At 44.0% G+C, this 14,764-nt stretch overlaps 2 protein-coding genes across 2 annotated transcripts; one reads left to right on the top strand and one right to left on the bottom strand.

The window, feature by feature from the left end:
• Nucleotides 1–380: 380 nt before the first annotated feature.
• COA5 (cytochrome c oxidase assembly factor 5) lies at nucleotides 381–5,183 on the bottom strand. The gene is made up of 3 exons (XM_028727868.2): nucleotides 4,934–5,183; nucleotides 3,973–4,056; nucleotides 381–1,416 (listed from the first exon to the last, which is right to left on the bottom strand). Exons 1-3 carry the CDS (start codon nucleotides 5,033–5,035, stop codon nucleotides 1,375–1,377), a joined length of 228 nt encoding a protein of 75 aa, XP_028583701.2. The 5' UTR covers nucleotides 5,036–5,183; the 3' UTR covers nucleotides 381–1,374.
• A 582-nt stretch (nucleotides 5,184–5,765) lies between these two features.
• On the top strand, nucleotides 5,766–13,663 carry UNC50 (unc-50 inner nuclear membrane RNA binding protein). Its single transcript, XM_028727866.2, has 6 exons — nucleotides 5,766–5,991; nucleotides 8,345–8,628; nucleotides 9,574–9,694; nucleotides 10,463–10,602; nucleotides 11,534–11,635; nucleotides 13,288–13,663. The coding sequence occupies exons 2-6, from the start codon at nucleotides 8,349–8,351 to the stop codon at nucleotides 13,422–13,424; spliced, it is 780 nt and encodes a 259-aa protein (XP_028583699.1). The 5' UTR covers nucleotides 5,766–5,991; nucleotides 8,345–8,348; the 3' UTR covers nucleotides 13,425–13,663.
• Nucleotides 13,664–14,764: the final 1,101 nt, after the last annotated feature.

Consider the following 14,764-nt stretch of genomic DNA (forward strand, 5'->3'; position numbering starts at 1 on the left):
AGGTACCAAGAATGATGTTGGAGTTCTTTACTGAATACAGTAACTGTGTTCAAGACAGATAGTAAAAGAATTGTGATCTTCAATTCCAATACTGTACATAATGGAAGCACGCTTGCCGGAAAGGGAAAATTTAAAAAGCAACATCAAAATGTCCTAGTTATGAAACTATTGCCAATGGAATAATACCAGTTGATATCTGGAATGTGCAGGCTTGCGATTACTTCTATGCTCTGTGAGGCAGAAATCAAATTGGACTACATACTGTCATAACAGTTAACATCCAAATCTTGGCAGTTTCTCTGGTGGTATTATTTCTAGGAGTCTGCATGCATATACACATCCCCATCTGCAGAGATACAGCTAGTTCCACAGGACTTGGCTTGGTTGAGCATAATCATTATTTATTAAATTTATACACCACCCTTCATCCAAAGATCACAGGGCCATTTACAGTATAAAAACACAAAACATAGTAACAAAAATTAAAACCCCAATAACCACCCCCAACACATTTAAAAGGCCATAGACTGTTTAAACAGTCAAAGGCCTTGGTGAAGAGGAATATTTTCGCCACCCTGGGGAAAGCATTCAACAAATGGGGAGGCACTGCAGAAAAGGCCTGTTCTCGTTCTGCTACCCTTTAGACCTCTCATGGAAGCGAGACATGCAGGGCCTCAGATGAGGACTGCAGGGTCTGGTATGTTCATATAGGGAGTGGCAGTCCTTGAGATAATTGGGGGTCCTGAGTTGTTTAAGGTTTTATAGGTCAAAACCAGCACTTTGGATTGGGCCCGGAAATAAATTTGTTGTGCCAGGATTCGTATTATATGCTCAAACCGTGTTGCCCCAGTGAGCAACCTGGCTGCTGAATTCTGCACCAGTTGAAGTTTCCAAACTGTTTTCAGAGGCAGCATTGCAGCATGGTTATGACACTGGTTCCACACCTAGATCAGAATACCTATCCCTTATGTGAAGCTAGCTGACAACCTCTGTATCACTGCAGAATACCAAAAAGAAAGGCTAGTACAAAAATACTTTATAACTTGGGAGACAAAACTTATCCAACCATTGAACCCCAAAAGGAAGTAATCCCAAAATGAAGCATTTCAGGTGAAGGACTCTAAAGTGCTTATGAAGATGCAATACATTTCATTTAAAATGTGATCACCACAAATGGCCAGATTTTATTTTCACTGTAGTAGTTCTAGCATTTAGCAGCTTCAGGCATTCAGTACTTAGAACACAAATAATTTCCATAGAAGTGAAACAGAGTTTAGGGAAATGCAGAAGGTAATTTCTTCATTCCAGTCTTTAATCTCAAGGTGTCAGTGCATCCAAGATTGCCCCTGCTTGCTGCTTTGTAATGGAGAGTCTTCAGTATCCCTTTCTTCCTCTGAATCTTGCTCTGTTATCCAGCTTTTAAGAAAAAACAAGTTTTATATTACAACCATTAACACTAATACTACAACTACCAGTTTTAATGGTGCCTTATAAAAAGATACAAGAGACAGAACCATTAAAAAGTTATGACCCTTAGTTTATTTTAAATTGTTCTATGCCATCATTCCCAGATTTAAGATAAAAATGCAATTTAAAACCCACCAAATAAAATGAACACAATGAAAACAATAAGCTCAGCAGTAAAAAAGAAAAATAATAAATAGGGATTTCCTTTGGACAGCCATCATGCCACCCCCAATTAAGCACATATTGTATCCCCTTTTAAGGCCATAAGGAAGGTAGGAACTAGTCTCACCAGCCTCAGGAAGTCACTGCAATTGAGGTAACTACACTATGAGGATCCCTAGCTGTTGATAATTTTACCACATATAATGAAGATGAAGAAAGCAGGTGCTGATAAAAAGATCTTAACTGGAAAGGGGGAGTATAGAGAGAGGAGGTATATATAACGTGTGTTGTTTCATGCTGGTAGTCTTAGAAAAACAGAAAATCAAGTGAAGTGCCATATTAAAACATTCACAGCAGTCAATCCTCAAACTTATGAAAGCACAAATTAGCATGGTGAGGTTTCCCTGCTCTAAAATGGGTCAGCTGCACAACAGATGCACTTGATAAAAGGCACACCTTGTCACTGACACTACCTGTTTTTCCAGAACTCTAAGGCTCTGAAGAGGCTTCAGTGCAGTGTGTACTCAAAGAAGATATAAATACCAAGTCTCCCAAAAGCACTGGATTTGCCCACCAGCATCACCCCCACCTTGTCTGGATTTAACTTGCATTTGTTTAACCTCACCCACTATCCCATAGTATCCAGACACGGCTGAATTTAGGGCCAAGACTACCACTCATGGATGCTGAAATAAATAAACAGCTGAGTGTCTTCAACCTACTGACAACACCCAGCTTCAAAACTCTGGATAATTTTTTTATAGCATAGAGACTTGACAGACAGTGCAGATCAATTCCTATGGTGTTGAACTAGCCTCCAATTAAGACATTCCAAATGCAGTCCAATTAAATGATTTATATCATTGGATTATGAGCCCAAGCAGCCAGGCAAGAAGTTCAAGCTTCTACAAGAATGTTTTGGCTTATAGTATAAAAAGTTACTAAGCGGTCAGTGTAGAGATGCCACCTCCTAGGCAGATGAGTGAGAGTAAATTGGATGCTGAGCTGACACCAATGCCAACCCTTCTCCAAGGACATGGAGATGCCAGCACCTATGCAAACAAATATTGCACACCCAACCCATTCAAGAGTGCCTGGATGCTTGCCCATCCCTGGACTCTGGCTGGCTGCTATGCTGAGCTGTCCCTGCCCTGCTCTTCAAAAAGAAGATACAGAAGGCATGTTGGTTGTTAGATCAATGTCTTGAGCATTACCATGTGTCTATACCTCTTATGTACCTGCTGCACCTTCCTGTGCCTTACCTATGTACCAATTTGATGCATGTGTTAAAATCTTTGGCAGAAACCGAACTGGGAGTTCGTATTCTTCTTCTGGCAGCGAGGGCCAGGACATCATGCTTCTTTTATTTATTTTAAAATATGGTTAACTTTTCCTCAATAAATTTCTGTACGTATATTTAGACCTAATATTTACCTAAACTGTCACACTAAATATCCCATGGCTTTTATTTTAACTGTTACCTTTCATGATCAGTGGAACAGTAATGCTACTGTAAATAAAACAAAGCAACACTTCCAAGCAATAACAAATTTGCAACATCATTGATATTGTTACAACACCACCCCAATCTCCACAAGTGGTGCAATATTCCCAAGTGGCTGCAGGTGTGCTTACCTGGGTCTGCGTTCCCTTTTGGGACAATGAGGCACAACTGAGACTGCTGTTTTTTTAATGTATGGTTTTATTTGCACATATATACAACTTGCACCTAGATGAAGGGATTGCAGAGCACTCACATCCTACGAGGGTCTGGCTTCCCCCTTAAGGGCAGCACTGGATTCAAAGGTGAGCAAAAGCCATCCTCTGTGTCTCTTACAGCCTGCGTATCCCCAGCTCACATGGAGGCAGTTGGCAGTGAGATGGAGGGGCAAAACTCCAAGGACCTCCCCAAAGCCTAGTCATTCAAAACTGAAACCCTAAACCTGGCTTTTGCCTCTGCCCACTAGCACCCAGCAGAGAAGGGGTCCCAATACCCTTGCCTGGCAGTCTTGCCCTCTGATGGTTTTCTTGATGGGCCATCACTAGCCTTTGCCTCCTGCTCATGGCCGATTTAGTTAGCTCTGCAGAGCTGGCTTGGATTGTTAGCATAACTAAATCCACGGGGTTTCTGTTTTCGGCAAAGTTTAATCAAACTCTGATTAATTCTAAGTTTTACTGCATGCAGAAATTATGGGGAGGATCTGACACCCAGGAATTTAGGGGAATTTGGCCTCCAGAAAACCCATAACAATTAAAAATATTTCAATTGTGTCTTATATGTAACATCCTATGGTACATATTTTTAAACGTGACCACAACTTGCAGTACAATTCACTTACTCACCAATGATCTTTTGCATTCAAAAAATGAAACTAGTAATCCTTTGCAATGGCCTTCCTTCAAGCACAGTTTGGGCCCTTTCCCTTCCTGTCATAAAAGATACTAAAGTGAGCAGCCAGCATATTTATTCAGCAGGCACACAAGTTGTATCAAATATAAAATCTTCCCAAGGCAGGTTGCAACCTGATTAAAAACAACAGAAACAAACAATTTAAAAGAACACAAGAGACTACAGCAGGAAAATGTTTTTAAAAGCAACTAGGTAGGGCTCAGCAGGACCCAAATGAAACCTTGTGGAATCAAAAAGGTCTTCACAGCACATTGAAAGCCAGCAAGAAACGGGGTATTTCCCCTGACGACAAGAGTTTTACAACCAATTTTCTCAATCTCATCTGAACTAACGGTAGGCCAGTCTCTGAAGCCATTCTCTACCTGCAGACCCTCCAAGTGCCCCTATTTTCCAGGGACAGTCCTAGATTTACAGATGCATTCCTGGTTTTTGATTCGATCCCAGAACGTCCCACTTTTCCTTAGGACTCCCCTATTTCCATCAGAGAAATGTTGGAGAGTATGGAGCTATGCAGTGCTTTTTTATTTATTTTATTTATTTTATTTTTTAAAAGGGATGCTGGAACTCACAATGAACACCTCCCTTGTTCTCTTATAATGTCAACGGTGTCCATCTGAGAGGTGCCAGAACTCAATTCTGGTGAGCTCTCGCTCTGGAAAAAAAAAGCCCTGCAGTTATACAACCCAAGAGCCAAGGAGATAAGTAATTGCACAACCTTCAGAAGACATTTTAAGTCGTGATGTTTTTATATAGCTGCACAGAGTGGCTGGGGCAACCCAGTTAGATAAGCGGGGTATAAATAATAAAATTATTTATTTATTTATTTATTTATTTATTTATTTTATGGACCAAGGTGTCCCTATTTTCATCGGAGAAATGTTGGAGGGTATGTACCTGGATGACACAGTCGCTCTCCAGCAGGCAAGTCCTCAGGTCCTCGCGCACCCCTGCGCAGGCGCGGAAATCCTTCTCTTTATCCTCGTAGTACTTGGGCATCGTGGCGGCCGGTTTCCGCCTGTCGCCGCTTCTCGGTGTTGTCTCTCGACTGGCGGCGCCTTCAGCAGCCCCAGCCGCTGCCCACCGCAGCCCCAGCAGCGGTGGCGGCCGCCATCTTGGCCGACCCTTCTCACCTGCGCAGGGAGTTACTGAAAGGTCGCAGGGAACCATACGTCACTTCCTGTTTCCCCTCCGAGGAGCCATTTTTCTAACATAGAGCAAGTACATTTAATAGAGCTGTCCTTTTTTTTAGACTAGAGGTGACTTGCCAGTGGCACACCCACACAAACAAAGCAGCAGCAGCAAAAGGAAGAAGTTTCTCTTCTACCAAAGGTCGCATCTCCTCTTGGGTCGAAGGTTGATATGTTTACGGCAGCGACTCGTGTCTTTGCTGCAACAATTTGTAAGGAAGGAGGAAGAATTATAGAATGTCAGGGTTGGAAGGGATCCCCAGGATTCTCAACGAAACTATCCATGATCCATCTGTCCTTGAGACCATCCTGCCCAACCACGGCTTCGTTTAAAAGTCTTGCTGTTTGCCGTCCATTTCTACGCAGGGGAAGGGGAAAGAAATTGCTCAAGCACAGAATGTAAAGTGAGGGGATGCTCTACACTTTTTTTGTTAAAGTTCTGTGTGCACAACCGACGTCTAACCGTCATCCTCTCTACCATCCGTTTTGGGCGGGGCCTACCCGTCATACACCTCGGCGCGCCTGCGCCTTGGGGAGGGTCCCTTTTGCCGGAAGTTACTGAGGAAAACACGCAGATCAGCTGCTGTGAGTTGGCAGCGGCGGCGGCTGATAGGCGGCAGAAGGCGAGCTCCTGTTGGAGGGTGGGGAGGAGAGGCGCGCGCCCCTCTCCCTTCCGCTCCCTCCCCCGCATCGCGTGAGGGACGCAGGACGTCGGGTCCGGGAGCCGCAGTGCTGCGCGGGGCGGAAGCGGCCGCCGAACGTTCCGTGAGTTTTCTCGCTCGGGGTTCTGGAGCGCTCAGGTTCCGCGTCCTCCTTCTGGCCCCTCCCTCAGCAGCACCTGCTCCCCCCATTCACACGCACCCCCTACACCCGTGTCGAGCCAGGGTTAACGAGGGGGCACTTGAGGTCGTGTGAAATTATCCATACCCACCCAGCCACCGACACACCAGGTGGGGTGGGGTGGGACAGGCTGCTTGAAACTCGTTGGGTTTTTGCTAAAAGTGACCAGCTGCCTTTTCCCTGACTGTATCCACTCTAAACAAACCGCACCCAGTCAGCTGGCTGGGTGGCATATTCTCAAAATACGGGCTGTTACGTCTTTTCTTAGCTATTTCTGTTCTGTACCCAGCCAGATGGGCGGGGTATAAATAATAAATAATCCTCCTCCTCCTCTTTCACCATCTATGCAAACGTTCGTTCTCTGCCTTTTATTACCTGTCCAGTCTCCTTGACTGGCTCGCTTTCCTTCCACATCCATGTCCACTGAGCTTTCTCCATTCCCAGCCCTCACTAGCCATTTGGGAATCTTGTATTGCAGGGATGTTCAACCAGTAGATCGCGATCTACCAGTAGATCCCCGGCTGCTCCTGGTAGATTGTGGGATCTTTATCATGCCCAAAAAGATATGGTGAGGAAGCTAAAAAAACTCTTTGCAATCCTCCCCTTAAAAAGCTCAACAACTCTGGGCAATCCATCCACCCTACGCATGCACGCTCCTCCTCCCTCCAATGACAATGGGTAGATCACTGCCAGTTTTTTTTTATACTGGGAGTAGATCACAGTCTCTTGGGAGTTGGATATGCCTGTTGTATTGTAAGTCATGGGGGGCGGGGATAGTAGCTAGCTTGTTGCTTGTTTGCTTTTTTTCTTGTCAGTGTGATGCTGGAACTTTCATCCTTGTTCATTTTAAATTCTAACGCACCAGAGTTGCTTGGCATTTGAGAAATGCATATGGCGGAGACTGTGAAGCTTGGTGGTGAAGCCTTTAGGGGTGCTTCATGAAGTCATGGTGCAGGATCTGGTCCTTGCTTAGGTCTCATTTTCAGTGAAATGGAAAATGTGTTTGATACCAGAGGAGTATGCAAGACTAAGGCTTGTGGCTGCAACCATGAGCTGTGGGGTTCTTGCTGCATCTGAACTAGGCCTAGATGGTGGGAAGAAAGACTCCACCCCAGTTTTTTTGTGTGGAAGGAATTTATTTGTATGGAAGAGCATTTAATGGAGGTGAAAGCCTAAAAGGAGAATAGTCAGGACTTCCACAAAGGAGGAAAGTTATCTTTAAATGATGATGTGTACTGTATCATATATTTCAAACTGTGATAAGCCAGCCCTGACACATTTGGAGGCTCTCTGGCTCACTCTGCTGGATGAAGTCCTGAACATCTGCCCTAAAGTCCTGCCCTGACAGCCCTGCTGCTTGCATGTATGTAACAGCCACAGAGTCAGGGTTGCAACAAGCTGTTAACAGTGGCAACAGGACAAAATGGATTTAAGGAAACAGTCTGTGATCTTAAGTATCTCTACTTGGATGTCCAGTCGGTGCCAATGGTTGTTCTGTGATTGCAGCATTACTTGAAAGCAAGCTCTTTAGTAGTTGTACAGATTATTGAAGGGCAGCTGCTCATCCCAGTTCTGCTCACCTGCTCCATTTCCTTCTGCTTGCTTCTGCCAACTTTCTTCATCCACTGCTATACCACGATAACTAGCCACATTGATGCCTCCTCTATTTTGAACAGACTTTTAGCCTATTGTGGGTAGAAAACACTTGCAGTTGCCAAGTGTTGAATTATGTGCTCACGAAGCCCTCTGGGACTAAGGAAGGAAGGAATATGGTCATGATTGCATCCATGTCCTTGCTCTTCTAAGAGACCAAAGGAGATTGCAGGTGCCCAAGTTTGTGCAGTTACTGAGAGATCTTGAACTTGATATGAGCTGTGTCCACTGTTAAGACATTGCATCACAGTCACAATGCATTGTTTTCAGGTAGGGTAACAAAGTGGGGTCATGTGACAAGGGTGTGTCATTCCAAGCCTGCTCAGAGGGCGGTAAGATCCACTAGATTCCAAGGGAGCATGTCAGCAGTTTAGCTTCAAAAGACCTCCATTGGAAGTCGTTCCCAATTATTATTATTATTGCTCAGCTGTTATTACACTCACCTTGCCTGTGACATGCTTTACGGCAAAATTCTCCTATGTTTATTTGGCAGCAATCCCCAATTTGTTCCTTAGTGTTCACTCTGTGATATGTGTGTTTAAGGATTGTAACCTAAATGTGATAACTTGCACCTTTATTTTGTTTGTTTCTTAAAACCCATTGGTCTCTTTTCTTTCCCTTTCAGCAAGATGTTGCCTACCACGTCTCTTAATTCCCTAGACCATGACAACGGCTCTTTAAACTCTAGGGAGGCAGCCAGGCACACAGCAGGGTTCAAGCGCTACAAATACTTGAGGAGACTCCTTCACTTTCGGCATATGGACTTTGAGTTTGCTCTGTGGCAGATGCTGTATCTATTCACTTCACCACAGAAAGTGTACAGGAACTTCCATTACAGGAAACAAACGAAAGACCAGTGGGCAAGAGATGACCCAGCTTTCCTTGTATTGCTGAGTATCTGGCTCTGCGGTGAGTGCCTGAGAAATTTATTGAATACCGTACAAGGAATAGTTGACCAGAGCTGGGCTTGCTCCAGAAAAATACATCATTTGTACTGCTGTAGCTTTTTCTGTGTAAAACCCATGCTTATATGATTTCATTCAGTGGGGAACATGTGTTCCTACACATTCCCTCTTGCGCCTCATCCATGAAAACAATAAGCAGTGAATAAACTATTGTTGCAATATCTGCCGCATCCACACTGATAAAGATTCCCTCACATTTTGGCTTCAGTTACTTCATCCTCCAGTCCACAGCAAATCTGTTCTGTGCATTGCATGGTATTAAAATTCTCAGTTCTGTGATCCCTGGCATGTGACAAAGAATGACAAGCCCTAAGTCAGGCATAGGCAGACTCGGCCCTCCAGATGTTTTGGGACTACAACTCGCATCATCCCTGACCACTGGTTCTGTTAGCTAGGAATGATGGGAGTTGTAGTTCCAAAACATCTGGAGGGCCGAGTTTGCCTATGCCTGCCCTAAGTGATAAAAATTATGAGACAGGCAGAAATTCTGCCATCTAAGAACTTACATTGTGGATTTGTTTATTTCTGCACTGTGCAACAATGCGTGATTGGCTTTTTTATGAACAGAAAGGTTTAACTTTATTTGTATTGATGTCCCACATCCTACACAAACATGTGCCATGGATCACATAGTTGCCCGTTTCTTGCTTTATTTGTGTAAATGTAGTGAACTCAGCCCACACATTTTACTCTTGCAAATTCTAGTTGTAGCCATATATTCAACAATTTTACGCTGTAAGCCTTAAAACAGCACAGCACTAAACATGCTACAAGTACTGTTCCAGTAAAATTAAGTGAAAGAAAATCTAAGAGCAAATGGGTATTGTTTCAACCTACTTGCATGTCAAGAGTTAATCCTCTGTCTCTGCTGTTCGTCTTCCTCCTTCAGTATCCACTATAGGATTCGGCTTTGTGTTGGGCTTGGGTTTTGTTGAAATGATAAAGCTGCTGCTCTGGGTCATCTTTATAGACTGCGTAGGAGTTGGCCTTCTAATTGCAACTTTCATGTGGTAAGTCTTTAAAACAACCCAAGTAGAGTTGGATGTGTTTTTTTGACATGTTTAAATCTTGCTGTATAGAATATGATTGCTGGAACCTTCAGCCACAGTCCTAAGCTTGTCTACTTGTAAGAAAGAAGGGTTTAAGTAGACACGTTTCTCATCTCTGGGCTAGATGTGTAGTGCTGTTCCAGCAGAAGGTTTCAGTTCAAAATCTGGCAAAAAGAAAATACTCAATGTATAAGTAATGCTGGGCTGTTATGTACTTAAATATCAGGGTATGTCTCTGAAGGTAGCCGTGGAGATGAAAAACTACTCACTGCAGCTGTTACATTGGCTGCCATGTTAATCAACATTTTCATCTTTAAAATATTTGTGCATTGCAGTGAGAGAGAAAATGTGCAAGGGGCTAGGACTACAGAATTACAAGGACAGTACATTCAGAGTTAGTATATACCAGGCCATATTGCATTGGTTATAGGATAGGGGAAGAACCTTTCCCCTCTTGCCCTGGTTCCGCAGTCATTTTACTGACATGTACATTTGTTTAGCTGGCTTCTAGGGAATCAAAAACATTTCCTATGTTGTAGTTTTTTCAGTAATCCTTACCAGAGCCCTGTAAGTCCATAAATGCATTTGTGTTCTTCAGAATATGACAAATGGAAAATAACAAGGATTAATTTTTCTAGGCTGCAATTTTGCCAAAAAGTTGAAACTGTCAAAGTTTGCATACTATTTTTTAACATGTCTGTTCCAAATTCTCTCTCCCCCCCCCTCAAGGTTTATCTCCAATAAGTACTTGACAAAGCACCCGAACAGAGACTGTGATGTAGAGTGGGGATATGCCTTTGATGTTCATCTGAATGCTTTTTATCCACTTCTCGTCATCTTACATTTCATACAGCTGTTCTTCATCCATTGTAAGTAAACCTTCCCTTTCCTGACTTGAAGCATTTTTTGCCTTCTCTTGCTTTGTGCTGACACTGTAATTCACCTGGAGGATCCTGGGGGGCACCACACCCTATAGCAATGGTGGATCCTGCAGGATCAGAGAGGCAAAATCTTGCAATTTTCTTCTTCTGGAGGAGGCACTCCCTACCTTCGAGACCAAGAGGTTGTCCATGGGCTGGGCTGTTCCTGACCAGTTGCTGCCTCTTGTTTCTTTTTAAGAGAGGTATTTTTTTCCCCATTTCTGTTTTCTCCCTCCCTTTCCTTCCCCTGTTTCCTGGCCTAGTGGGGGGTGGTATTCACAAGCTGAGTTGGGGGGGGGCTCTACTCAGAGGCTGCTCCCTACCAACTCAGTGGGAAAGCCGTCTCTCAGAGCTGCTTCAGTCTAGCCTGGTGGCAGTTGGTGGTGGCTGGTTGTTTTTCTGCCCCTTCTTTTTTGACAGTGAGAGTTTGCAAACCTGGCATTACTTCATGTCACGGTTTAGTACCACAACCAGACTTTTTTTTTCCCCTGAGGAGTCTTCCGGATTGGGTTCCCTCACAGCCATGCTCAGTGCTGGTCTGGGAGGAGTGGGGAGACGGCCACATGGTGTTTCTGCTGAAGCAGTTGCTCTTTGACCTGACCCTTGGTGTGTTCAGTTGCCTCCTCTTGAGGGCAGGCAAATGCTTAGGCCCTGCTTATGTGAGTTTGGAGGTGGCTTCAGGCAAGGTTAGCCTGTCAAAGGACTTGGCCAGCAGCTGGACCTTCTCTAAAGTGTGCCATAGCAGCATTTCCACAGTGAGCTCCAGCCTGTTTCTGTATCCTGCTGGAGGCAACACCCCAATGGTACACAGCACCCTTTTTGGGACCTTCAGTGAGCAGAAGTTCACTAGGTTAAGAAACTTCCATTTTCTCTCTTGCAGACGTAATTTTATTGAATTCATTTATTGGCTATTTCGTTGGGAATACTTTCTGGCTGACTGCAATTGGTTATTACATCTACGTGACATTTCTAGGGTACAGTGGTAAGTATCAAAACCTTTGCAACCTAGTTAGCAACAAGAATAGTGCCTTCTTCCCAGTCCTTTTTTGCTAAATCCCTGTTTCACTATGAGTAAACTTTATGATAAGCATCAGGGGAGGGCTCACTCTGACAGCAACTCTACAAGCTTTGCACAGCATCGTTACTTGAAATGCTGTGTAATATGTAGTGGCTTTAACTGACCTGCCACATTACTCTACATCCCTTTGTGAAAGTACTGCGCTTGCAAATGTGGAGCTAACAGAAGCTATACTGGCTTGCAGCTATGCATGCTTTTGTCCCTGTGGGTGAGAATGTGCCTTCTGTGTTTGTTTGTTTTGTGTGTGTGTGTGTGTTTTTTTGGAGGGGGGAGGGTTTCCCCCTTAGGGGATTTCTTTAGTATTTTTTGCATTCTGCAAACCTGCCTTTCTCTACCCTGTTTTTCATGTGCATGGTGCAGAACCCATACGGGGAGAGCGAGTTTGCTATTGCTGCCTAGGATAGAGTTGGCAGTATCAGTTGGGCAACAGGCAGTGAAATTCTGGACTTTCATTCAATTTCAAACATGGATTTGTGATGCAGCATGGTTGGGGTGTAGTTGCTGTTGCTCAAGAAACAAGGTCAAAATGCCACAGGGCCAGTTGTGCAATCCTTTGGGTTATATATTTATGAACAAGCCAGATTCCAAAGAGATGAAGTTTAAGAATGGCGGGAGGACATGTGGCTGTGCCTTATATCTTAAGGTTACCAGATTTTTTTCCATGAATCCGGGGACACTTTAAATAAAATAAATACTACACGTTTGGGACGTTGATGCTGCAGCAATGGTGGTGGCAGAGGGGCGGCCACCGCCTTGACCTCAACCACCATGTTTCCCCTTCCTCTGAGGCTTCTATCTCCTTTCTCCATGAGCCTGGGTGGTAACGAGGCTCGGGCAGCGCAATGCCTCCTTTCCCATCGGAGCAGCCCCAATACCATTCCTGCTTGCACGCAAGTGCTGATAGGCAGCTTGAAGCCTCCCTTCACAGCTGAGAGATCCCCACCCCTCTCCTGCTTGCACGCAAGTAGTAGTTGGGAGGCTGCTCCAATAGGCAGCATGAAGCCTCCCTTCACAGCTTAGTTGCAGGGGTCAGGGAAGGTGGAGGCAGCCCGGAAGCTGCATCTTAGAGCCCCTGCACCACCATCATATGGGGACTTCCGAGCAGCTCCTGAAGCCAGCCAGAGCCAACTGCTCCGGGCTCCTGAGACTGCTGCTGCTACGTTTCCCAGGGAAATCTGGGGACGTTCCCGGGATGGAATGTGTCCGGGGACTTATTCGCAAATCCAGGGACTGTCCCTGGGCAATGGGGACATCTGGTAGCCTTATTATATCTTGCAGGACTACAGCTCTTTTCATCCTCTGCCTATGCTGCCTGGGGATGCTGGGAGTTAATAATTCAATGACATCAGGGAAGGCCACATCTTAGCCACCTGATTCAAGTTTTTCTTTTCTGTAAAGGATGGGAGAGGCATGCGTTTACTAGAAACAGTAGTTATTTTAGGCATGAATTTTTTGTTGAGGACTGTCAATATTAAGATGATTGTGATGTTCCTTGCCATTGGCACCTTCAGAAAATTGCATGCTTTCTCACTTTTGAAACTCTCTCCTACTTTCAGCTTTGCCGTTCCTGAAGAACACAGTCATCCTTCTCTACCCGTTTGCACTTCTCATCCTGCTCTATGTGGTTTCATTAGCGATGGGATGGAATTTCACAAAAATGCTTTGTGTTTTCTATACGTACAGAGTGAAATAAACTGCAGCCTTTATAATGGATTGCTTGTTCTTGCCTCTTGTACTACTGTCAGCAAAGGTGAGATGCTGCTGTAAATTACTGTAAATAACTTATTCTTCACTGTAGATCAGTGTGTACAAAGTTTTGGTTTTTAAAAAATGTATTTACAACTGCAGACTTATAGTGATTCTGTATTCTCTTGCAGTCCCTTCCTAATGGAAAAGTTGTACATTACTGTAATAAATATTTTTTAAGAACAACTGTGTGCAACATTGAAAAGGCATTGACTTTGCTATTTGTAAACAGCTTTGTATTACAAAGCACAGTTTCCTACAGTACTTCTGCTAGCTGAACAATTTCCTGCTTGCACAATTGAACTTCCCCTCTCTCCTGAAAACATATATAAGCAGTCATGGAAAGTGAGGGAGGTAGTTCCTTGTGCTAGTGGAAGTACTTTCTTTGGCTACTGTTCTATCCCTTTACCTGGGAGTAAACCCAATTGGATTCAGTAGGCTTTCTTCTGTGTAGACGGCAAAGTAATAAACAGTTTTCAAAGTACAGTCGTACCTTGGAAGTTGAACGGAATCCATTCCAGAATTCCATTTAACTTCCAAAACGTTCAGAAACCAAAGCGTGGCTTCCGATTGGCTGCACTCAAGTGGAAGCCACGTCGGACGTTCGGCTTCCGAAAAATGTTCACAAACTGGAACACTTAATTCCGGGTTTGTGGTGTTCGGGAGCCGATTTGTTCAGGAGCCAAATTGTTTGAGTACCAAGGTACCATTGTACCTGCAGTTGGACAGAATTTGGGCTTCAGGCCACATGTTACCCACCCCTGGTATGCACCTTTCTAAAGTAGTCTTGGAAAAAGAGGGTTTAGAGAGAACCCAAATGGTAAAGTGGTATATCAAAAAAAGCTCCGATCCGAAAGCTGTTCTGTACAGAGTTCCTTATTTTCACTAGGTTAAGAATTCAATAACGCTTTTTCAAAATATTTATTTCAAATATTACATGGGCAGCTGTGGCACATAGAACATTGATGAAAGGCACGGTTAACATGACCCAGTTAGGTTTTCAAATATAGCAGCAAGATTAACAAAACCAAAACCTAGCTCAAAAAAATAAATTGTACTGCAAGTACTGTCAATGGTTAATGGAAACATGGCTGGCTGTAGGGCCAAAGTTGCAGGTTCCACGAGCACAGAAACAGAAATTGGCAACCACACAGCGGACTGGGAATAAGGAGTTGGGGCATCATTTCTCCTTTGGTAAACTAATTACTACTGACATCATTCACTTACCAAAATTGTAATCATTCCTAGCAAAGTCTAATAAAAGCAAGAAATCAAACCTGCTGGCTG

This window comes from Podarcis muralis, chromosome 4 (genome assembly GCF_964188315.1).
Source record: "Podarcis muralis chromosome 4, rPodMur119.hap1.1, whole genome shotgun sequence".
In the NCBI taxonomy this organism is placed as follows: Eukaryota; Metazoa; Chordata; class Lepidosauria; order Squamata; family Lacertidae; genus Podarcis; species Podarcis muralis.